Source organism: Colossoma macropomum, unplaced genomic scaffold (genome assembly GCF_904425465.1).
Source record: "Colossoma macropomum unplaced genomic scaffold, Colossoma_macropomum, whole genome shotgun sequence".
Taxonomy (NCBI): domain Eukaryota; kingdom Metazoa; phylum Chordata; class Actinopteri; order Characiformes; family Serrasalmidae; genus Colossoma; species Colossoma macropomum.
This window is the reverse complement of record NW_023494795.1, coordinates 35,325,723-35,350,314: the sequence shown is the minus strand read 5'-3', so window position 1 is coordinate 35,350,314 and position 24,592 is coordinate 35,325,723. Positions and strand designations below refer to the sequence as shown.

At 39.4% G+C, this 24,592-nt stretch overlaps 1 protein-coding gene across 1 annotated transcript in view; it reads left to right on the top strand.

The window, feature by feature from the left end:
• Positions 1 to 4,301: 4,301 nt before the first annotated feature.
• grm1a (glutamate receptor, metabotropic 1a) overlaps positions 4,302 to 24,592 on the top strand; it is a 40,665-nt gene continuing 20,374 nt past the window's right edge. Inside the window, exons 1-2 of the mRNA XM_036582306.1 lie at positions 4,302 to 4,765; positions 9,715 to 9,964. Of these exons, the coding sequence (XP_036438199.1) occupies positions 4,306 to 4,765; positions 9,715 to 9,964 (710 nt within the window). The 5' untranslated portion in view covers positions 4,302 to 4,305. The remainder of the gene's footprint in view (positions 4,766 to 9,714; positions 9,965 to 24,592) is intronic.

Here is a 24,592-nt window from a genome sequence, read left to right as displayed (position 1 = left end):
TTATTACAATTATTATGAGTGCTGCACAATGAACTAACTAACTGTGTCCAGTGGAGCAAAGTATTAGGGTACATTCGAATGTAATTTAACTGGATCTGGATCTGCCTTAGAGTATTTAGAAATATCATTCCAATTCTATATAGCCATTCAGTTATTGAGCTACCAAAATACATATACATACACATGTACATATAATTGGTATCAGAACAAAACCTTATATTTCCAAATGGTAACTTTACAGGAGAAGCAAAAAACTTTCTTAACTTATAAAGGGAGTTAATGTGAGAACATTTTTTCCAAATCATATTGGACCATTTCTGTTGGTGTGTTCAAATGTAAAGAGTAACTGGATTTTTAAAATTTTGTCACTATTTTATCATCATCAACATTACATACAAAAACTCAGAAGACACATGTAGGTTCACTGATGGTTTTGGATGGTAAATAACATGGCAACATTTGCTCTGTAGACATGGTGACCCCTGATTCCTATTACCACCACTGTAAAGACATCTGAGTCTGTAAGTTTCTCTGCAATAAACCACTTTGCATCAAACCACTCTGAATGACTGTGTTTACATCTGAATGATCAAGTTATACAGAAATAAAAAAGAAAATTGGCAGTGTTACCCTTTAAGGTCAGTTTATGCACACATTAAATGATCCAGTAGTGAATTGACCCTAAGAGTATAATTTCATCAAAGACCAGGCTTAACCTTGTCTTTGCGTAGAAATCCAGTCAGAGGAACAGTTCACATTCTTCAGGTCCTCCAGTGTCACTGAAAATAATTAATTTCTATGATGTTTACATGTTTCATCCTACTTTACTCATAGCGCCAACAATAAGGCAACATTTTAATCTATGTTCAATTCTGTGTGTAATTCCTTTGTATGAATAAAGTTTTGTTTAAAAAATGTTCTATTTCAAACATTTGTTGATGTTTGTGAGGACTAATATTTCTTTTTTAGTGAATAGTGGGGATTTCATTGAGGGTTATCATATGAACCTTCAACTACAGGAAGTGCTTTTAACATGAGGGTATCTAGCATCACATCAGGGCAACTAGCATGGACTAAAACATTAAGGCCAACCTCATCATCACTGTGTTAAGAGTAATAAGAAATTAACAAACTAATACTGGGTCAATAGGCAGTTGACCCAAATGGTCTGAAGATCTACACTGACAGTCGGTGCACTGTACCAACTGATACCAAAAAATGCAGCTTTTTAACTTAAGGAAGTAAATAACAATTTTGAGTTCATTAAACTTGTCATATCAAGTGAACAGAGGAATAATTATTTGAAGTTCAATGAACCCAGTTGGTTCCTTTTTTTACAGTGATTTGCATGTGTTTATGCACACCATGGTTTATTTGTGGATATTATTATTAGTAGTAGTGTTAGTATTATTATACCTTTATTAATTGTAAGTATTGTTGCTGTTGTTGTTCCAGGATTTATTTATTTTTGCTTAATCTGATTCAAATGTAATGCAGGTTCTGCCAAGATGTGGTAACCGCGAGTGAGCACAGTAGGAGGAGGAGGCAGAGCGAGAGAGAGTCACACAGAGAGCGAGAGAGAGAGAGAGAAAGAGAGAGAGAGAGAGTGTGTCTCGTTGGTTGAGAGGTGCAAACTGAAGTATCACATCCCGGCACCGGCTGCTCCAGAAGCTGGGAAGGCGATGCATGAAGGGCTCAGGTGCGTAGCTACCGAATTCCTCTACAGATGTCAGATGTCCTGACTGGCGCTCGCGCGTTGCTCTCGCTGCAGGACAGATGCGCAGATGAGGCAGCGCGTTGTTTATTATTATTCTATATGGCCACTCAGCCGCGCGGTCGGTCAGCTGAATGTGGACGGCTAAAGCCAGCGATGTTTGCAAACGCGTGAATGAAAAGGAGAAGTCGATCGCTCGCTGTGCTGAATTGTCTCTCTCGACGCGGCTCGTCTGTATCGGGGCTCAGTATAGATGCTATAGGCTGCACTCCGCTGAGGAGCGAGGCTGGCACGATGTTTGTTACACAGAGAGCGTCCGTGCTGAAGAACAGACACGGGTTTGTTCTCGGTTCTAAAACGGCGTGGCTGCTGATTCTTGCAGTCGAACCGAGGCGTCCAGCGCGTCGTGGCGCGCGGTGTAGTTCTGCTTTCACCTTCAAGGCGCGTGCTTTTGTCCATGTGCGCTGTCCACGGTGCTGAAGCAGGCTGCAGGGCGACTGGGGCCCCCAAAAGGTCGATTTCTGTTTTGGTCTTCTTCCCTCCTTGGACTAGATCTACTGTACGCACTGAAATATAGGCATGCCCTGGTTATTACAGTAAACTGATTGTGAGATATTTGCTTGTATAGTTTTACACTAAATGATGCACTGTAGGCGTATACGCGCAAAAAACATTTCAAGCGATTATGTGAACGAGCACTGGTCTATGCCCAACAGGGTTTGTCCACAGTTGAACGTGGCAAATAAATTCCAGTATATGTTTCACGGCTTGACCTTTACACAGCAAAATCTCCAGAGCTGTTTTCACTCGGATGGCGCTGACTTCACTATTACAGAGCTGAATTCAGCGTTTGATTCACTCTCACAATGTTTGATTCACTATCCTAGTGTTGAATTCATTCTTGATAGTCTTGGCTTCTCTATTACAATGTTGAATTCAATCTCACAGCGTTTGATTCGCTCTCACAATGTTTGATTCACTATCGTAGTGTTGAATTCACTCTTGATAGTGTTGAACTCATTATTGATAGTGTTGTTTTCAGTTTTATAGCGTTACAATCTCACAGTGTTTGATACACCTACCCAGTGTTTGATTGACTCTTATAGTGTTAAATTCACTCCTAATAGTGCTGGGCTCACTGTTACAGTGTTGAATTCAAACATACAGTGTTGGATTTATGCTTATAGAGTTGAATTCACTCTTAATAGTGTTGAGTTCCCTTTTACAGCGTTGAATCTCACAGTATTTAATTCACTTTCCCAGTGTTGAATTCAATCATAGAGTGTTGAATTCATGCTTATAGAGTTGAATTCACTCTTCGTAGTGTTGGATTCACTTTTAATAGTGTTGGATTCACTTTTAGTGTTGAGTTCAATTCATTCTTGATATGTTGAGTTCACTTTTGTAGTGTTGAATTTAAGCTCACAGTGTTTATTTACTTTCTCAGTGGTGAATTCACTCTTAATAGTATTGGATTCACTTTTACAGTGTTGAACGCACTCTTTTAGAGTTGAATTCACTCTTAATAGTGTTGGATTAACTCTTAATAGTGTTGGATTCACCTTTACAATGTTGAAGTCAATCATACAGTGTTGAATTCATGCTTATAGAGTTGATTTCACTCTTAATAGTGTTGGATTCAACCTCAATAGTGTTGAATTCATTACTAATAGCCATGGGTTTACTTCTACATTGGTGAATTCATTCTTACAGTGTTAAATTCACTTGGAAGAACAAAATTTGTCTTTATAGTGTTACACAAAATTTATGTCTTCTCATTTGACGTGTCAGTCAGTTAAATATGAATAAATGGTGTTACATCAACACATTTTTAAAAACTGAAAAACAAGCAAAAAAAACAATTGACACATTTCAATCATATAAATTCAAAGCTCCATGTAGTGTTGGTGTAGGTGTAGTGTTCGCTCTTAAAGTGTTTTTATTCCACTCTAACAGCGTTGAAGTCGTTCTAACAGTGTTGAATTCACTCTTAGACCGTTGGGTTCCCTCTTCCAGCGTTCATTCGTGTCAAACTGGGCTTAAATAGACACTGTAGGTGTTCATTTATCACTGTAGGTCTGCTCTGGTCGCTGGGGATTCTGCTGCGTGCGGCTGGGTAATTGGGGATGTTTAAAGTGTTACACTTTCTCTGGCCTACTTTTCTTTCCTGCACGGCCTCTAACTGTCTGCTTTCTCTCTCCAGGATGCTCGTGGACGCTCCTCCATCCTCCTCGTGCCAAGCCATGCTCGCTTTGTTAAACGCGGATCTAGCGCGCACCCCAAGCCGCTCCTAGTCCCCGCAGGCACGCCTGAACATGTATCATCGCCCGTGGCGTGCGCCCATCCCGCTGCTCCTCGCGCTGCTCCCGCTGCTGCTGCCGGCAGCGCTCTTTTCCTCCCCGCGCGCGCTCGCAAGCCTCCACGAGCGTTCGGCGGTGCCGCGCGCCGCGGCGCGCTCCGTGGCCCGCATGGACGGCGACGTAATCATCGGCGCGCTCTTCTCCGTGCACCACCAGCCGTCGGCCGAGCGCGTAGCCGAGCGGAAGTGCGGCGACGTGCGCGAGCAGTACGGCATCCAGCGCGTGGAGGCCATGTTCCACACGCTGGACCGCATCAACGCCGACCCGCACCTGCTGCCCAACATCAGCCTGGGCTGCGAGATCCGGGACTCGTGCTGGCACTCGTCCGTGGCGCTCGAGCAGAGCATCGAGTTCATCCGCGACTCGCTCATCTCCATTCGGGACGACTCCAAAGAGGGAGCCAAGTGGTGCGTGGACGGAACGCCCTCCAGCCACCCGCCGCCCACAAAGAAGCCCATCGCGGGGGTCATCGGGCCCGGCTCCAGCTCCGTGGCCATCCAGGTGCAGAACCTCCTGCAGCTCTTCAACATCCCGCAGATCGCCTACTCGGCCACCAGCATTGACCTCAGCGACAAGACCCTCTTCAAGTACTTCCTGCGGGTCGTGCCCTCAGACACGCTGCAGGCGCGAGCCATGCTGGACATCGTGAAACACTACAACTGGACCTACGTGTCCGCCGTGCACACAGAAGGTAAGACATCAATTCTGTCTTATTTTGGAGAGATGCGCCTAATGAATAACGGATTATGTATGTATGTATGTATGTACGTATCTATCTATCTATCTATCTATCTATCTATCTATCTATCCGTCTGTCTGTGTCTATCTATCTATCCATCTGTCTGCCTGTGTGTCTGTCACATTTTAATGCACCGTTTTTATTTTTAACATATTGCTTAACATATTGGGAAAACAATAAAACATAACTGTAATATATGTCATAACTTTTGCACAGGCCACATTTTATCATTTTATGTTAAATTCAGCACATAAACAGTAATTGTGTACTAAAATGTGCACACATACATTCTCTTTAGAAGATGTGTTAACTTGTTGAAAGAACACGTAATTTTACCAGGACGGCCAAACTTTTACATATGACTGTATATCTGTATATTTGTCTGCGTATCTATCTGTCTGTCTGTCTGTCTGTCTATCTATCTATCTATCTATCTATCTATCTATCTATCTATCTTTCTGTGTGTCTGTCTGTCTGTCTGTCTATATATCTATCTATCTAGGCATATTTCTTTTTTAATCTATTTATCTGTATATTTGTGTGTCTATTCATCTACGTATTGGTGTGTGTCTGTTTGTCCGTTTGACACTGACTTTTTGCATTATAGTAATAAACACAGAAATTGGCAGTTTGATATGTTGAATTTCAGTATAATAGTCAGAGCAGCACTCTCCATTCCCGTTGATGTATAATTAAATGCTAATTCTATTCCATTAGATGTGTACAAGTGGGCTCTCTATCCCTCTAATTATTTGCATATCTAAGCATGCCTTAATTAATCAATCAGCTTCTCCATATTTAATGAGGGAACTAATGCATTCTTCTCTCTGCCGCTCCCCCTCCTGAGGCTAAATGGCCTGCACAGCTTTAGATTTACCAGTCACCACTGTCCATTGAACTGCCTTTTAATGGTCTTATGCTTCTCTGAGAACCCTGAGATATTCTTGTCAGATTTCAAAACTCTCAGATTGCCGAGCTGACAGATTTCAACCTGTCCAATGTCTGAGCTGACCAACATTCCAAGCTGTCTGGTTTCTAAATGGTCCGATGTCTTTGCCGTCTGACTTTTTATGGACATTTTTTTCTCTGACAGATGCCCAGACTGATACATTTCTTGGCTGCTCAAACAGTCAAAGTGTATAGGCTGGGCCCCTGTAGAAGCTCAAACTCAGTTGACATTGGCTCATAAAATGTGAGTAAAGCAGCAGCTGCTTTATACACACGCCATAATCACCTATGTTGTCTCCACCTCTACGCAGTGGTCTGTAATGTATACTGTGTTGGCTCACCTGTCTCTACAGCTGGTTTCAGGACCACATATAAGCAGTATAAGCACACTTAGGGCCCCTGAGCCACAAAGGGCCCCACAAGTAGTAATAGTTAGTGAAATGATATGCATATCTCTTATAATTTATTCTCGTATTTACATATTATAAACTTTTTGTTTGTCTATTATAATCAATCATAAATAGCTGATTTGTTCACAGAGAGCTTTGAAAGCTGAAGTTTATTTACACAAACATAGAAATTGCTAAAATATAACATTTTTTTTCATTCTTGCTTGCCAAATAATATGACTGAAGTGGGCAGGGGGATCCCAAATGGAGCGTCGCTTGGGCCTACATACAGCTGTACGCAAAAGTTTGGGCACCCGTGATCAAATTACGTTTTGTCGATTTTTAAGTCAAAATAAGTTATCACACCCTGTATAGAGAACACATTTCTAAACAGATTTTAATGCACAATTACTGTGTATGTGTAAGATATTAGGGAGAAAATTTGACATAAAATGTAACCTGTGCAAAAGTTATAGTACATATACATTTTATGGTGTATTTTTTTCCGATATATTAAACTCAGCAGTTAAACAGAAACTGCCATATTTAAGTGTATTCACTGTAGAAAATGTGTTAGTTAACTTCAAAACATTCAATTTGGCTGGGGATGTTCATTCGTTTGTGTACAACTGTATGCTCAGAAAAGGCCCTAGCTGGTTTGACGCACTCTATGTGTAGTAAAGTTTTTGACGTGAGTAATGTTTGATGTTTAAGGCAATTAAGTCCAGAGAAGTATGAAACTGAAAATTGTTTCTATTTCTATCAGTCATAAAGTACTTTGGGAGGTCAGTTCTCTCAGGCCTGTACCTTACTGATATTGCCAGTTCCACCTAAAAAACATAATTGATGTGGTAACAAGCAGTTTAGCTGTTTTTCGAACGTGTTATTTGATTACGATGACGTTATATTCTTCATCAGTCCAGTGGCAATTAGACATGAAATGTCCGGTATATGTTTATCTTGTGGGTGGCCTCAAAATGATATTGTTAGACATTTGCAGTAGCTAAAAATGCAGATTTGAGATTGCATTGTTCATAAAAGTAGGTGTGCATGAATTTAGCATTGAAAGTGAACCCACATGCAAACACACACACACAGAGTTAGGCACAGCAGCAGCAGCTGCACTCCTCTGCCACAGACATCTTCAATGCTGCCTGTTGCCCCTAGCAACAGCAGAGGTCCTTGATTGCATTAATTACCTGGCCAGATTCAGATCTATCTGTCTGACTAGCTAAAGCATTTTAAATAGCCAAGTCTCAATGAGCATCAGTTTGTCAGCCCTATGACTGGCAAATGGCAGAAAAATTGGATTGCATAATTGTGTTCCTGGTGCAGTGATGGAATCTCACAGTCCAGTGTTATCAAAGCAACACAAGAGAGAAACTGATGGAATTAGGGTTGTAGTATATTGTTGAGATAAATTAATTTAGTATCACGGAAGTTCCTATTACAACAAGTTAGAGGTCATAAAAAGGAACACAGAGGTCACGAAATGTGAAACCGAGAGAGAGAGAGAGAGAGAGAGAGAGACAGAGAGAGAGGAAGAGAGAGAGAGAGACATTCAGAAAAAAGACACTACAGCCTGAAGGAGCTAGTGTGTTAAATACAAAACATGGAAAGTTATGAATTGTCAATGTTACACCTGGTATAGAAGCCCTAAAGGGCCATGGATTTGCATGTTTTCTATTCTAAGACTTGACATTTATGTCATTATCACAGTAAAACAAATGTTTTTTTTTTATCAAGATCTCAAGTTATTTCTATCATTATCACAATATAATGGATATTTTATTGAGACAACGTTTGTTACGTTGTGACAATAGCATAAATATCTTGAGAACCTGAGAAAACAATATTCGTTGGGTCATGATAATGATATAAAAACTTTAAAGAAATGAAATTAATGTGTTAGCATTGAAAAAATGGAGTAAAAAAACATATGGCTCATGGCCCTTTAGGGCTTCTGTAAGTTGCGGCTTGTGACATCCTTCTAATAGTTCTTCTCATTCTTTTGTTTTGCATGTTTCACTTTTGCACATTGTTTTATACTAAGTCTTTAGAGTGTATACGAAAAAAATTGAATTGTGAGATGAGAAACGGATAGATCTACTCCATGGGGAGAACTCCTAGCAACACAAAGCTAATCTCAGTATATAAAACCATTCATTCATTCTTTCACTTCATTCTCTAATCCATCTAATAAGAACACCCTGCATGTTCACACCTCTGTTGGATTGGAGTTTTAGTTCATTTATAAGAGAAATTGACATTGACTTGCATTCAGTGTCCTACAGAGGCACCTCTTCAACTGCAAAGTCAATTCAATTCAATTCAATTCAGTTAAATTCTGTTCTGTTCTGCAGTTCACTGCACTTCACTTTAGTCTTGTTCAGTTAAAAGGAGTTAATTATATTTCAGTACAATGAATTTAATTTAGTTTAATTCATTTCAGTTCAGTTTCATTCAGTTCAGCTTTAATTCAGTTTATTTCTGGCCAATTCAGATTAGTTGAGTTCGCATCACGTCACATCACTTCATGTCACGTCACGTCATGTCAAGTACAATTCGGTTTTGTCTAGTCCAGGTAATTTACTTGAATTTGAGTTTATTTCAGTTCAGTTCAGTTTAGTTCTGTTTAATTTAAATTGTTTGAGTTAATTTCAGTTCAGTTAACTTAGTTAAATTCAGGTCATCTCAGTTTAACATTTAAAAACTCTTTGAAATTGTAAGGTCTTTTTATATTCCCTGCACATCCTTGCTCCAAACAAGTTTCCCTTCAAATGTCGCTCCAATGTGTTACTGTAAATAAAACTTCATAAGAAGTTGACCTTTTGAAGTCAAGGGGGAGAACGTAATGAGCAGCCTTTGAAGCTGATATTGGGGTACAGGGTTATTCAAATCAAGCAGCGTTATCAGACTTTAGTCTGCGTCCATGCATGCAATCACCAGCTCTCTCGTTCTCCCCACTCTCCTGATTAAAAGAGCTGTCCAGAGTGCACGCAGTCAACAGCAATGACCTCCACTCTGGATACTGCACCAGTTGTATTGCACTGAATTATGCATGAGACTGGATGGCTTTTGTCTTTTGGTGGCACCATAGAGTTTAATAGCAAATGACTTCCCATCCAAATTGCATTTTGTTACATACTTTGTTATGTGAATGTGTGATACGCTGAAATAAGCAGTGACTGTGAATGGTAACTAAAAGTCTATAGTGCATTTGGTGAACTGTTTTCCAAATGAATATTCATGTTATGTTTTTATGTTGACCATTTCAGATTGAACCTGCTGCCATTTGCATCTCAAATGGTAGTGACCATCTCTCCATTTCATGTCTTTTTCAGTTGCCTGTGTCCATTTTGTGTCTTCCATTGTGAACTGTCGTCCATTTCTAATCCTGGGTTCTGGCTGCTCTGCCTGTGTTCAATCACTGGAGGTAACCCAGCCTCCATTTTGGATCTTTTAAAAAATTATGATGCACTTCTTTAACTTCCTAGTTTCCATCAGTTGCATGCGTTTCCAACACTTGTTCTGACCAATCTGCTGATTTCTGTTTCAACTCAGGCAACTATGGTGAAAGTGGCATGGAAGCATTTAAGGAACTAGCAGCAGAGGAGGGGCTGTGCATTGCCCACTCTGACAAGATCTACAGCAACGCCGGGGAGAAACACTTTGACCGTCTGCTGAGGAAGCTGCGGGAACGCCTGCCCAAGGCCCGTGTGGTGGTCTGCTTCTGTGAGGGCATGACCGTGCGCAGCCTCTTGATGGCCATGCGACGGCGAGGCGTTTCTGGAGAATTTTTGCTCATCGGAAGGTAAGGATGTGTAAAATCCTTTTGAAAGTAATAATGAGAGGCATGTGGGGAGTTGCCAGTGTGAGTCATGTCTTTCTTCAGGGCATTTCCTCAAAACATAGTCAAGTCAAATTTATTTATACGGCACATTTAAAAATCAAGAAAAGTTGGCCAAATTGCTGCGAATCTTATTAACTGTCAGGATAGAATAGTCACGTTTTATTACAAGAGTCAGACAACATCATTCAAGGAATATCCACAACAACGAACCGGGAAAGTGTAGGCCAACAACCAGAACACCACAAGAAATTTTCACATTTGTGGGTTTCTTTGGTCGCTCGCGCAGACATCTTGCCGGTTTTTCTTTTTTTTCATAACACTCCGTTTGGAGTGTGCCTCTGAATATCTGTTTGGAGGGCCATGTAGCCCTAACACTTTGCCCTACCCCTCTATCTCAACTAAAATTGGGACACCCTTACCCTAGACGTGAACATGCAAAACAGAGGGCTAAGGGCTAAATGGTAGGGGCAAGGGGTGAAATGGGATTGGGCCTTAGTCTACCCTTGTCAAGTCGTAAAGACAGGAAATTGTCACCAAATCCTAAATGCTACTTATCTGCATTCAGCTAGTTATGAGCAACTGGTACATGTATCACATGAACAGTTTACTGGGACTGACCAGTGCCAGTTTGGTCGAAGAATGTACTGGCTGGTGATATTTGTCACAATTTGTAAACCAGGGTGACATTAAACAAGTTTACAAACTCATACAAACTTGTGTTTATGTCAACCATTCGAGTAAAACTTCATTGTGGTATACTCAAACATATATGAATTTGTCCAACCTGCCATTAATACAGTGGAACATAACAAGACAAGATAAAAACATTGTTAACAGGGAAGGACTATGGAGGAAACAAGATTACAAAACAAAACACAAACGAGAACAAAACATGAAGGTGGAGCCTGGGCAGATCCAGTTTAGGGTGGAGCCAACTTGTGAACACAAAAGTGAATGCATTGCATGATTTTCAATAAATGTCGGATCATCTAGCTAACATGGTAAACAGTGCTGCTAACTAGGAGAGACGACCTGGTTAGCCTTAGCTTAGCTAGCATAATAACAGCTCTGCTCACCACCAGAAACTTCAATTCTGGCTAACTAATGCACAGACACAAGTTTAGATGATAATGATTCAGATCTAATGAAGTCGGGCAACTGACACTGAAGGGACAGAAAGGCGACATTAAACCTGTTCCTTGGTATTTGGATCTGTAGCCTGATCGGCTAACGTTATGTTAGCTTAGCAAGCAGGCTACTTAAACAGTACAATACACCACAGTATAGGTTTCATTGAGACTAACTGATGCTTTGCTGGAACTAATGTCTGAGAGAGTGAAAGGCAAGTAACTGATGTTGGAGTGACAGAAAGCTGAAATTAACCAGCGGGCACAAAATTTTATTACACAATTCTATAACCTAAGAATAGCTCAGTCGGTTTGCGTCGAAGTCACTGTAGTTACTGAATAATAAGCCTTAGTATGCCATCAGTCTTGGATTTAAAGAGGTTAAATACATGCATTTTAAATACCTTATTACCACAATACTAGCTAACCACAGAACACAGTAGGATTTTACATTACAATGTGAATTATTAAATTCAGAGCTACATTGTATAAAGTTGTTAATTTCGTGTATGACATCACATCCACTCTATGAACGTTGTATCTGTCTGCAATGATCTGTGACAACTGACTATTGGACATTCAGTCCAAGACAACTGTAAATATCTCTACATAGATTCCACATGGGTGGTTGTACTTTACACAAACAATCTATGTGGTGACCCATATATTGTATTGGCTTTTCTTTCCAACCATTCTCTTTCAAAAGCGAGCGGTCTGTATAACAAATGTTATCCTTTTTGAACATCAGTCTAAGGTGCATAAAGATAATTGGCAAGAAAGTTTCTTCTAGATGCGAGTGAACCTCTCTTTATAAAGGGTTTCTTTTCCAAACAAGCACAAGATGAAGTGCCCAAACCCGTATTTTTTCCACTGGCTCAAAACGACGAGGCAGTGGAATGCTTAGCTGTGTGTTACCACCAAGCACACAAACGCAAAGACAAACACACACAAGTTTCCAGGGAAACCGATTGAGATTAAAAATGTTGGGTGCCAACAGAGGCGCTTTTCACCACTAATGAATAAGTTGTGATGCAGTCGCTGGAACACCAATCTAGAGGGTGAATTCTGCTCCCTGTCAACACTCTGCTCTTGTCCTCTGCTGTGTTTGTGTGTGTCTGTGTGTGTGTGTGAGAGAGAGAGAGTAAGCGAGAGAGAGAGAGAGAGAGAAAGAGAGAGAGAAATAGAAAGAGAGAGAAAGAGAGTGAGAGAGAGAGAACGTTTGATTTGAAGTTTGGAAAAATGCTGCAGGCTGAGCATTAAATATTCAATCTGGCAACCTCTCAGGAAATGTAGGTTTATGCCAAAAAACCTGCAGGCGAAGAAATGCTGTGTAGTGTTTCTTTTTAATGCCACAGTACAATATGAAGTAAAATCATTATCAATGCTTTAAATATGAATATGAATTAATGACACTTCTCATAAACAATGCACCAAACCAAATTTACAGATTATTAGTGTCAAGACCACTAGAGATATAGTATGAGTCAACACTGAGACCTGGACACATCGATCCTGAGTCAAGACCAAGACTATGTAGTAGTTGAGTCCGAGTTAAGAGTGAATATTTTTTATATATTTTGTAAAACATAAAATTCAATAATATATAGCCTAAAATATAAATGAATATTATTCTTATTATACTACTTTTAGTTTAACTCTACACTGATACCTTTGGAGGCAAATGATGGTTATTCTCTGTCCCTTCTTAAAACATATTGAGACGCACCACCTAAACTCAACTGAATATAGACCAAACAGCATCCATCCGTTATTATTACATTGAAACAACCAATCTGCCTAGTTAAGCTATCATGGAAAGGATTAATTATATTCTCAACTGGCAGCAAACAGATGTAGGGCAGAAATCTCAAACTCAATCTACCTGAGGGCCAATAGCCAGGTCACCTTCTCTAAAAGAGGACAGTAGAAAATATGTAGAGAAAAAGTGAATCCTGTATTTTTTTTTCAAAATATGAATTGTAACAACATATATGAACTCATTTAAATGCATCTAAGTCAATGCTTATGAGCAAATCTTCTGTCACAACAAACCACCACTACTACTACCACTACTGCTTCTTCTTCTTATTATTATTATGATTATTATTATTATGATTATAGTATAAATACATAGTGTTTAATAAACATTTTAGCTTTCACTTGAATTAAATAAACTAACATTTAACAGTAGAATTACATGGGACTCTTATAATGATAGCATTAGTGTTTCTGCTAATTGCAAGTGAAATTTTTGCAAGTGACGTGTTGAGATTGGAGAGCAGTTATCTGCATTCTCAGTGGATTTGTTTAATGATTCTGTTCATTTCTTAATTCTGACATGCTGTATCTACCGCTGTGTTATGAATAGATAAATGATGAAAAAATTCAGTTTTTAATTACCTCAGACAGAGGCATTGCACTCAGCTGGTCTTGAGAACAATTTCACCTTACCCCGAGACTGAGACAAAACCAAGTCCAAAGATGTTGAGATCGAGTGAAAACCGAGACCATTAATTTACAATCCATTCGAAGTACGTTTGTGTTTGTGAAAGTGCCTGTGCCAGTAGAGTGAAATGCAGGCAGAGTTAAATGCACTTTAACAGTAGTCACTATTATTGTCACTATTGCTGAAAGAAAAAGTGTTTACCATGCATCATCACTAGCTGCCAAACCGCTATATGTCTTAGATGGTGCTTTGTCGTCATTTCACTGCATGTCAGCTGCTCTGTTAAAGGTATATTAAAATACACAATAGGAACTGCGCTTCTTGGAAATTGGATTTTGTTGAAACTTCTCAAACTGACATTTCTCAAAACAGCACCTGTTGTTGTGTCTGGAGCTTCACAAAAGCCCAAAATAAGTTCTTTGTATTGTATGTTACAAATGCAAAGAACACATTGAAAGAGGAACCTCACAGGCTCAAACATCTGCCAACAAAAGATCAGCAGTCCAGTCCATACAAAGAAACAGCTTTTGCTGAACATTTGCTGAAATTAAACCATGACTATGAGGTTAAAATGCAGAATGTCACGTTTAATTTCTTACCTGTCATAAAAAAAACATCTCCAAAATGGTAACTTTACAGGAGAAGACAAAAACAAACTTTCTTAACTTTTTTAAACAGGGATGGATTACTAACTGGGCTATGGTCCAGTGGCCTGGTACTGCTAGGGCCCTCAGAGAGCCTTGGGGGCCTCATAACCAGTCCACTGCAGATATTAAATTAGATGCATAAATAGACCTTACAAGTGTAATGACTGAGTGAATGAAATGGCCCTCGGCCCCTACCCTGCCACCTCCTGCAAATAGACATTGAACAGCAAGTCCCTTAGCCCTCTTCAAATAATTTCACACACAGAATTGCACACATGGTTTGTGTATGGTCTATTTTGTATAATGACATTTAAAATGATTACAAGCCCCCTAACACCACAAATGCACAGGAATACAACTATGAAGGAAATAATAGGTTATTGCACACTGACTGAGAATGAATAATTTTGTTTATTTACATTACATTTTCCTTCCTAAATAAACAAACACTAGGTCATCGTCAGAGTGTGGGGGTGGCAGGGCCTTCAAAGATGCTTGTGCCTAGGGGCCTTGTAAGACTAAGATTTGTCCCTGCTTTTAATGTATGCTAATGTGAAAACAATTTTATTCCATATAATTTCGGACCATTTTAACTGGTCTGTTTATTTTGAAATGCTCCCACAATGTAAAGGGTAGCTGCTGTGATCAAATGATGTAGAAATCTGTTGGGGGGAGCAAACATGGTACGTGGTCTTCATAAGTAGAAATGCATTTTTACTTTATTTGACAGTTAAACTTAAACAGTTAAACAGCCTTTCACACTGGTAACAACATACAAACACAAAGGCAGGTCTGTGATGAACTGACAAAATAAAAGTCTCTGATGCTGTAGTATCATCTTAAAACAACAGAAAGTGAAAAATAAATATGAGTGTGACAGACTCGTAAGTCAGAGCTAATGAGGAACAGATTAGGCTAGATTTCCTGTATCCCAGGCTTATACAGTCGTATATCTCCAAAACTGTGACAGAACTATATTTTACGTGTGTAAACTACATGAGTTGACACCTACATTAACTAAAGTAGGTAGCTGACAGATATTTACAATAAAGCATTGCAACAATTTAATAAATACTCACCATGTTATTTGAAACAATGTGTAAGACAAAAAGAGGAAACACATTACCTGTGTAGTTAGCATAGGTTAGCCATTAGCCAGTCAGTAATGGCTGGTTTCTTAGGGTGATTTTGGTAGGTTTCAGGAGGCATATTTGGCGGCTGATCATAATGCAGTTTTCTTTTGTTCATTTGAAAAGAAATGAAGATGGCAAATTGGATAAAATATATTCCTCATGTGTGCTGGTAACTTTCTCCTTCGTCTTTCGCTACTAAACTTGATGTCTGTGAACTTATAAGGGCTGAAGTCTGTTTGCGGCTGGGAGTTGCTCTATTTTGATTGGCTTTCAGGATTGAATCTTGTAAATTTAACCAGGCTTATGGTTTATGGTTTCTGAGCTGAAACGCACATTTATTATTGCTCTGGTATTCCACGGTATGTAAAAAAGATGACAAGATTTAAAAATGACAATGATATTTTAAAAGTATGAAATCAAATTATGTCAATAATGTTTATTCCACATCTGAATGGGAGAGGATTAACCCGTACCAGAATGGTAGAAAAATAAATTATGGAGGGTAAAAAAATTATCTAAAGTATACAACATCATCTGTGAAATATTATGGCAGGAATGGCTGATTTGGAACTGGCTCACTTGATTTATGATGTGACTTCTGACAACGGCAGGATAAATTCTTAGGTGTAGAGAAGCATCTTAACTGCTTAAATCCTACCCATGCCTCAAACCTCTGTGGATAGCACGTCATATTGCAGTGGGAAAATAAATATGTTTTCCAGGGACAAAAAAAATGGAATATTTTTGACTGGTCAAACCTGAGCCTTACTTGAGCATGAACTTCACATTCTGAAGAAAAGACTGAAGGCAAAAAGCCTCCCAAATAAGCAGGAATTGAAAAAGACTGCTTTACAGCCTTAGCTGAACATCACCAGGGATGATACTTGGCATCGAGTGATGTCTAGGGGTCACGGACGTCAGGCAGAAGCTGACTGCAAAGGATTTTCAGGATAATTCAAGATTATGTTAATTTCACAGTTACTTATCATCCCCCCTGTAATAGAGGCCTATATGTAAAAGGACTGTGGTTTCTATATGGTTCACCTTATATAGACATAAATATCCTTACATTTCAGCTGATGTTCCAATGTTTAACATCATAGGCACTGTTCATTTCGAATGCAACGTGCTGGAGCACAGAGAAAACAACTAAAAATGTGTCACTGTCCAATTACTCACGGACCACACTGTATGCTTATCTGCTTATGTGCGCGTATTAAAATATTCATAGCTGTGAGCATCCACTAGTAAATGAGGGTAAGATTACCTACTGCATTCAGATTTGTTTTGTATATGTGTGTGTGTGTGTGTGTGTGTGTGTGTGTGTGTGTGTGTGTGTGTGTGTGAGAAAGAGAGAGAGAGAGAGAGAGTGAGAGAGTTTGCCTGGCTATGGCATCATGGTCAAAATAGCTTTAGGGCCGTAATGGAGATTTATTCATCAGAAGCTAGTCTGATGTTCTCATGCTAATTTGTGCCTCAGCCTTCAAGCCAAGACAGGAGCTGATGATGTTTATCTCAAAAAGATGAGCTAGAGAGAGAGAGAGAGAGAGAGAGAGAGAGGTAAAGAGCATGTGGATGGCTCTTGTGTGAAAAGAGTGGCTTTTCAATGTTTAGTGTTCCTCTTCAGCAAAGGTCTACATATAGTCCTCCAGTGAAAATTGTGTGAGTCTGTGTGTGTGTGTGTGTGTGTGTGTGTGTGTTAAAGAGACACTCTGGCCTTAATTAAATATTTCCCCATCGCTATATCTGTTGTAAACATGCCTACCTGCCTCTTGCAGTGGTGCTGCAGCAGTCCCTGAAGTGAGATTTCCTGGTTTAAAGACCTTCTGATGATGTATCCTGAGGTGGAAGTCGGGGGTGCCAATGTCTAACAAGTAGGGGGACCAACATTAGGAGGCTATAGCTTACATATAGCAATTCAAATGTAAAATTGGGTAAAGAAAGTCAGCCATGCATTTAAACTTATCATATTGGTGTCACATGCTTTAGTTATTTCTATTGCGCCGCTAAATTTTTTATTCTGAACTACTTTGTAAATATTTTAGAAAAATGCAGCAGTAATGATAAATATGATCATAATTAAGAAGAAAATTGAAGAACTATTTGTCAAATAATTGTCATGGCTGACTATAATTGTCATACTGTCTATAACTGAACAAAACAACAATCTATTTTGGCTTTAAATACCCAGGGAACCTAAACCTAAATTTCTTTCTAATTAGGTTAACCTTGGCAAGCAGTAAAAGTGTAGTAAGTACATGTACTATAAACTTTGAATAATGTTTCAATGACAAATAAACAACCGATATAATTCACCATATTTTTCAATTCCTTCAATGTCCCCAAATTTTGGGGAACGCTTCTATAAACATTCCCCTTACCAATTACAAGGCTGACATCTCTTGCCCCACCCCCACAACGCAGTTTCAGAGTCAGATAAAAATAGTAAGCTAAAGTTAACCCAGCATAACTATGAGCTAACAAGGTAGACCACCTGTCTGTAGCTGCCTGTCGCCCATTCATTCATTTATCCACACACGAACATTGTTTGTTGGTCAGGTTCCATCATTCACATCTTGCATCGTCCATCCGTTTGTTTGTCCAACCCTCTGCACATCTATTTTGTCCAGTTACTGCCACATAAGAGCTGGATAATTATTTTAATTCTGTATGAGTGGCGAAGCAGGCTAGGAATGTTGGACAGAGAGCTATTTTGCTTCAGTGCTCATTTTTGTTGTGCAGTTGTTTGTGGTTTTTGATATCATTGAAGCTGCAGTTGTGCTGTCTGTTTTACCTCAGCATGGTTGTCTTCATGGTGAACACACTTCACCATGAAGACAACCATGCTGAAGTAAAACAGACAGCACAGAAGGTTCTCCCTCTTCCCCTTTGACCTCTCATTACTCATTAGCAACTCAACACAGAGTCACAGCATTTCACACACAGAGAACTAACGGTGTCTAGGTTAATCTGACAACAGAGCTGCTGGGGAAAATGTTATATTTGATTATATTAGTTCAAAATATCAGAGATGATCGATATTCTGCCAGCAGAATGGCCACTGGGGGATCTGTAGAAAGAGTCTAACCAAGAAAAGAGTCTGATGACAAATTGAGGTTAGTGCTAGTGATACCTAGCACCAGAGATGTGTTTGTTAGCCTCTAGATGCAGTGGCTAGTGGTCAGCATTTTTTGAGCGCTGTAGGCATTCGTAGTGATTGAGTGATGCAGTCACATAATGTATGATGGATTTTTTACTAGAAGAACACTGAATTCTGTGACACCTATGAGACTGATAAGTGCAGTGCTGAACTACAGAATAATACATAACTTGATAATAGCATTTTGAATGCAAGTTATAGGCTTATAGCAAGAAGGGCCTGGGTTCGATTCCTGGACGGGTGACCAGGGTCCTTTCTGTGTGGAGTTTGCATGCTCTCCCTGTGTCCGTGTGGGTTTCCTCCCACAGTCCAAAGACATGCGGTCAGTCCAACTGGACACACTAAATTCCCCTTAGGTGTGAATGTGTGTGTGATTGTGGGTGTATATGTCTGTCTGTCTGTCTGCCCTGTGATGGGCTGGCGACCGGTCCAGGGTGTATCCTGCCTTCCGAACAGTGACAGCTGGGATAGGCTCCAGCACCCGCCGTGACCCAGAAGGATAAGCAGTTTGGAAAATGTATGTGTGTGTGTGTGTGTGTGTGTGTGTGTGTGTGTGTGTGTGTGTGTGTGTGCGTTATAGGCTGGATTTCTACTTTAATATACAGATGTTTTTTCCTATAAACTGTTGAAGCTCTACAGGTCCTTGGGAAACATAGTTGTTTAGTAAAAGGGGTCAGGTATATGCTTTACACCAGTAGTCTGGATGTCCATTCAGCTTTGCTTTCACAGACTGTAGATTTGATATCTCTCCATGCACAGACGTATCTGATCTTTCTTCTTACGTCTAAAAAGCAAGCTCATTCAAAGTCTGTTCGTTTCAGATTTGAACCATGTTTGTGTACAGAGACAGTAATTATAGCTAATCACCACATGTTGACAGCATTTCTAATCTGATCAGGTACAACAGCAAAGCTGATCTGAGCATTTTTCCTCCGCCGACTAAGTACACGATCAGGCATTTATTTTCCGAAAAACAGATAAGCCCTGTCACTCTCTAGAGTGAAATGCCTAACTTCCTGGCTTCACAGCTCCCCTGTATCCTAGCGTTACTTTTAACATCAGTTCTGGGACAGCTCTCTCTTCAATGTTTAATGAAAGCTGTCTCTTCACGTCTTGCTGAAGCACCACTCCTGCACAATGCCCTGATTTTTAATTAATAGTTTAATCTCATGCTTGATAAGTGTTTTTTTACTTCCACCATTGTTTAAAAGCTGTGGCTATGATTGACTATAATAAAATGACTGCAAGCTCCTGTTGTTTTTACAAGGTCTCGCAGTCTTAGCGGTAATAAACACTGTCTTGTCTTTTTGATTTTTTTTTCACAAGATATTTAAACACTTTAAAACACTAATAGGAAAGGTATGGAACCAAATATCAGTAACCAACTCACATTTAATTGTTCACAGTGATATATGATGATGAGAGAAGGTCCCTAAATTGTTCTTGGCTTGAACAAATAGTACATGTAGGTTTTTTAAACGTTGAAAACTACACATCTCATTAAAAAAGCTCTTTCAACAAACAAAAGTTCTCTAATAAACTACCCATTGAAAGGTTCTTTAGGAAAAAGTGGTTCTTCTACACCCTTAAAAAGTGGTTCTTTACTAAGGGCAATGGTCAGACTTCCACTTTAGACTAAAATTATTTTGCTTTAAATTACCTTATACTTTAATTATGTTAATTTCTAAAATTTGATGGGGCACAGGGGGCACATTGGAAAAAAGTAAATAGCTGAGTTGTAAAAGAGCTGTCAGATCTCAGTTGTTGTATAGCTGTTGACTACAGTTTAAAACATTAATTAAGTCCAAAATAGATTGTTATTTCATTTAGTTATAGTCAATAATGACAAAAAGAAAGAAGCACCAAACTACAACTTTGTTGCAGTGCCATAATCATTTGTTGGCTTATGCCGTAAGAGTTATATATAGTTCTTTCTTTTTTTTAAATTATCATCAGATTTATCCATATTGGAGTTTTTGCTAAATATTGACACAATGGAAAGAAAAAAGCCACTGTTTGTGAAGACATTCTGAAGTTTTGTTAAACTTTAGTATTTCAGCATTTGGAAATTCAGAATGTGTTTTTACAGATTCTGTTATTTGATTGGTGTAATTGGATGTTTGTAGACTATAGAGTGCTGTGGCTCCTCTATGTTATGTCTAATTTAAGCCTAACTTTACCACAGTTGGTAATACTTTAACCCCATGCCCAAAAAATGAAACTGTGTTGGTTCATATTTATGTGTAGATTAAATGTTTACACATTTATGAACAGCATGTATGCAAGCTGGAAAATAAAGTCTTCAAGATGTGCTCAGTCCGTACAATCAGTACAAATTATGTTTACACTCTCACCGCTCATACTCGTATACTCTTTAAAAGACGCACCTATGTTGGGGGGACCTGATGTGCAGACTGTTACAGACGGTAGCCCTTCTGTTGCCATGCACAGTTGCATTACCCATAGACATGAGGCATCTCATTAAGCTAGTTAGTAACTCACTTGCGCACTCACTCACTCATGTTTAGCAGGCTGAACATTCTCCACGAGGGAGTGCAGTCAAATAGCTTTTAGTACATTATAAGAGTAGTGCATTGCATCATTGACACGTTGGAACCTTGTTGAGTGGACCACTCTCAACCTAGCAGTTTATGGAGCTTACAAATGGACAGTGAGGAAGTACAAGTCATGGGTTTCTGATAAAATAGTGAGTGTATATATGTATATATATATATATATATATATATATATATATATATATGTTTGAAACAATTTTTCAAAATGAAGTGTAACACAATCATAGATTGTATTAACAAATACAAAATATAAAAGGAGAAGCAGTTCTTGTTCCACAAAGCAAATCCTTTCCACATGAATGGCATAAAAAAGACAGAGAATTAATAAGAAAATGACAACAAAATTTCACTCCCATAAAGCAAAGATGATCAAGAGAATATAAAGTACAAGTTCCTCCCAAATCTACTTAATCATAACTTACTGTCATTCAAAGCCACCACTGATTAAGTCTTTCTAATCCAAAATGTATTTTCATATGATGTTTTCATCTCACTCCACATGCTCACCTCAATTCAAATCAGTCCTCAGCGTAGATAGTACTTTATGAGAAATGTACCATTTTTGATTTGCCCACATTCTTCCTGGTCCCTATTTCTCGTTCTAAACTTTTCCCATTAAAAAATGAAAGACGGCCACGAGAGCCTCCGTCTGTAATTAGCAGCGTGGTGCCTCTCAGCTCAACTCATTTTGAGCGAATATTGCGAAAATGTATTTGCATAATCAGCCGTCATTTTCCTGTTGTTTTTGAGATGCGTTTGCTTGCCGGGCAAAATTGAGGTCTTATCACTGTCGCAGTTAGTGTTCAATGAGGTGGACTGAGTGATGGCAGCAGTAGGGTGCATGTATGTATGTGTTTGTCTTTCTAGGGAGAAGATGTAAAATTCTCAGCATTGAGGGGCATTCTACTAATTGCTATGAAAAAAAGAATACTTCACCGAAAATGCAGCTTTCATCTCAAAAACCAGAAGACTTCCTGTCCAGTTTTGAAATTCAAAATAATACTTCAGAGATAGTAGAAGCCAATGTATTTTGAGTCAACAGGTTTTTGGTTTTAAGTACATGGAAAATAATTGTACTTGGTAATCAACTGTATGCTAAAGATGTGGCATATAGATGAGGTTGGAAAACGCTGGAGCATTCCTTTAAGGTTAGGTTTGGGTTTAGGTACACCACACTGTGCTAAAGTCAGAGACCACCCTTCCAGTAAAATGGTCAGTAAGTGCAAATTATTTTTCACAAGACTTTACTCAAGAAAAATTAGCCAGTCTTCTAAGAACTGATCATGTGAGCTCCTGCTTTGTTGGAGTGAAAACCTGCAGCGACACCGTAACTGGTCCTACGAGTCCAGACCAGCGTAGAACGGCAACTACAGCCCTGGTAACCATTTGACTTGACAGTGGAAAAGAGGCCTATAAGTCTGTAGCTGTGTGTAGCTGTCAAGCAGCCATTATTGAGAAAAGGAAATAGAAAAAAAAAAATGCACCATAATTGAACAAATGAGATGTGGAGAAAGGTTCTCTGGATGACTGAGTCTAAATTTGTCATTGCAACCAGCTTCTAAGACTAGACCTTAGAGGTGTGGTAAAATATCTCTGTAGATTTCTTTGAGAGACTAAAAGCAAGTATCCAGAAGCCATAATAAAGGTAAAGGATGGACACACAAAATACTGAACAGATTAGTGTCTTCTGTGTAATTTCCCTGATTTTCCTGATACTGAAAAAGGAATAAGCTGTACTTAACAGCCATTTTGACTGGAAATTGAAAAAAATGAAAGGTGATCTCTGACTTTTACGCAGTGTACACACTTCACACCCAAAAAGATAGGAATACAGTTGTGAGTGTGTGAGTGTGCACACAAATGTGTGCTTTGGCCCTGAATAGATTAGCTGGGCCAGAACTTTATAGCATCTATCTGTCTGTTATATAATAGTGGATAGCAGATTTCGCACACCTGCTCCAGGTGACTCACCTGATTCTTTTGACCTCTGACCTCCAGGCAGCAGCCAATTATGATTAATTGTACCGGAATGTGGCCTAAATTGCTGAATTCTGCTATGCAAATTCCATAAGGATTTTTTCAGCATCTTCATGTTTCACTGCACTGTTTTTTTTCCAGCTCTGCATCAGTTTTTTATTCTACCCATCTTTGGGGAGGGCATGGATCTGCAGCAGATATCGCAGCTCCATCCAATAGGCAAAGATCAGACGCTGCTTTAAATGCTTCATGAGTCGCTCTCTTAACGAAGAGTCTGATTGTGTCTATATGTGTTTAGCTAAAAGATTAGATCCCTGGGCTCACTTCCAGCTCTAGAATCTACTCCCGCCTGCGCCTTTCTAAGTCTCCTAACACTTTGCCAAATCCTGCTTCAGATTTATTCTGGCCTGGCAGCGTCCTTTTTTGGTGTCTTTTGAGGCTTGGCAGCGCTGGAGATGGCCGCTGCTTTTGCTCAACTGGGTCACCTCTTCTCAAAGGTGTTTTTTTTGGAGTTCTCTCTCAGTTTGTCCTGAGGTGCTTTTGCAGGATGGAGTTTTCGCAGAAGCTCGGGGGCACGCAGCGTGATAGCGTTCCGCTCCCGCTCACACTTCCGTTTCTTAGTTTTTTTTCTTTTTCGCGAGAGTTATGATGGGCGAACGCGTTTGAAAAGACCTCTACAAGGCTCTGGGGAGGCTGGGCTCACTTTCCAGAACATCTTTCTTTCATTAGCCCTCCATTTTGAATACATTAGAGGATATATTAGTCGTGAGGGCAGTGAGGGAGAGAAAGAGAGAGAGAGAGAGTGAGAGAGAGAGAGAGAGAGAGAGAGAGAGAGAGAGAGAGAGAGAAACAAAGAGAGAGAAACAGAAAGAGGTGGGGGAGAGAATTATGTGGATGTGTGGGTGGAAGGTTCTTAACCCCAATGGTGTAAAGAACTTGTCAGAGAGTGAGAGAGAAAGGAGAAGAAGGAGATTTATTTTATTTATTCATTTTTACACTTCTATTACAATCTCATAGGCCTTTTGGAGAAATTCCCATCTCTGATTTTGAAGCGGCTACTGTGGAGAAATATCAGTTTAATATAACTTCACTTAATTGAACTGAACTTTATTTGTGTCTCAGTGTGGTCATGGTGTGGTGCTTGAGTATGTGTGTTTGTATGTGTGTCTCGAGGCTGTTAGATGCTGGTTTGTTGGTGTGATTGCCAACACTAACAGCCTGGGCTTTAGTGACTGACAGCGCAGCTACATTACAGTGAACAGAGCCTACAGGCATTCCAGCTTATTCTTATGTCTTACACTTGTCCTGTGATACAAGTTAAAGTATAGATGTTGTTATCATCACCAGCAATATCAAAAGCACAGTGAATTTTTGTATGAATTATTTCTTAATTTTAGCTTAAACTAGCAGAAACTAGCAGAGAAAGTCAAAAATGAGGATTCTAAATCTTCATTTGATACCATTTTTGTGTGTGTAAGTAAAAGATTTAAAGAAAAGTTATTGCTGTGCACATGGTCTTGTTT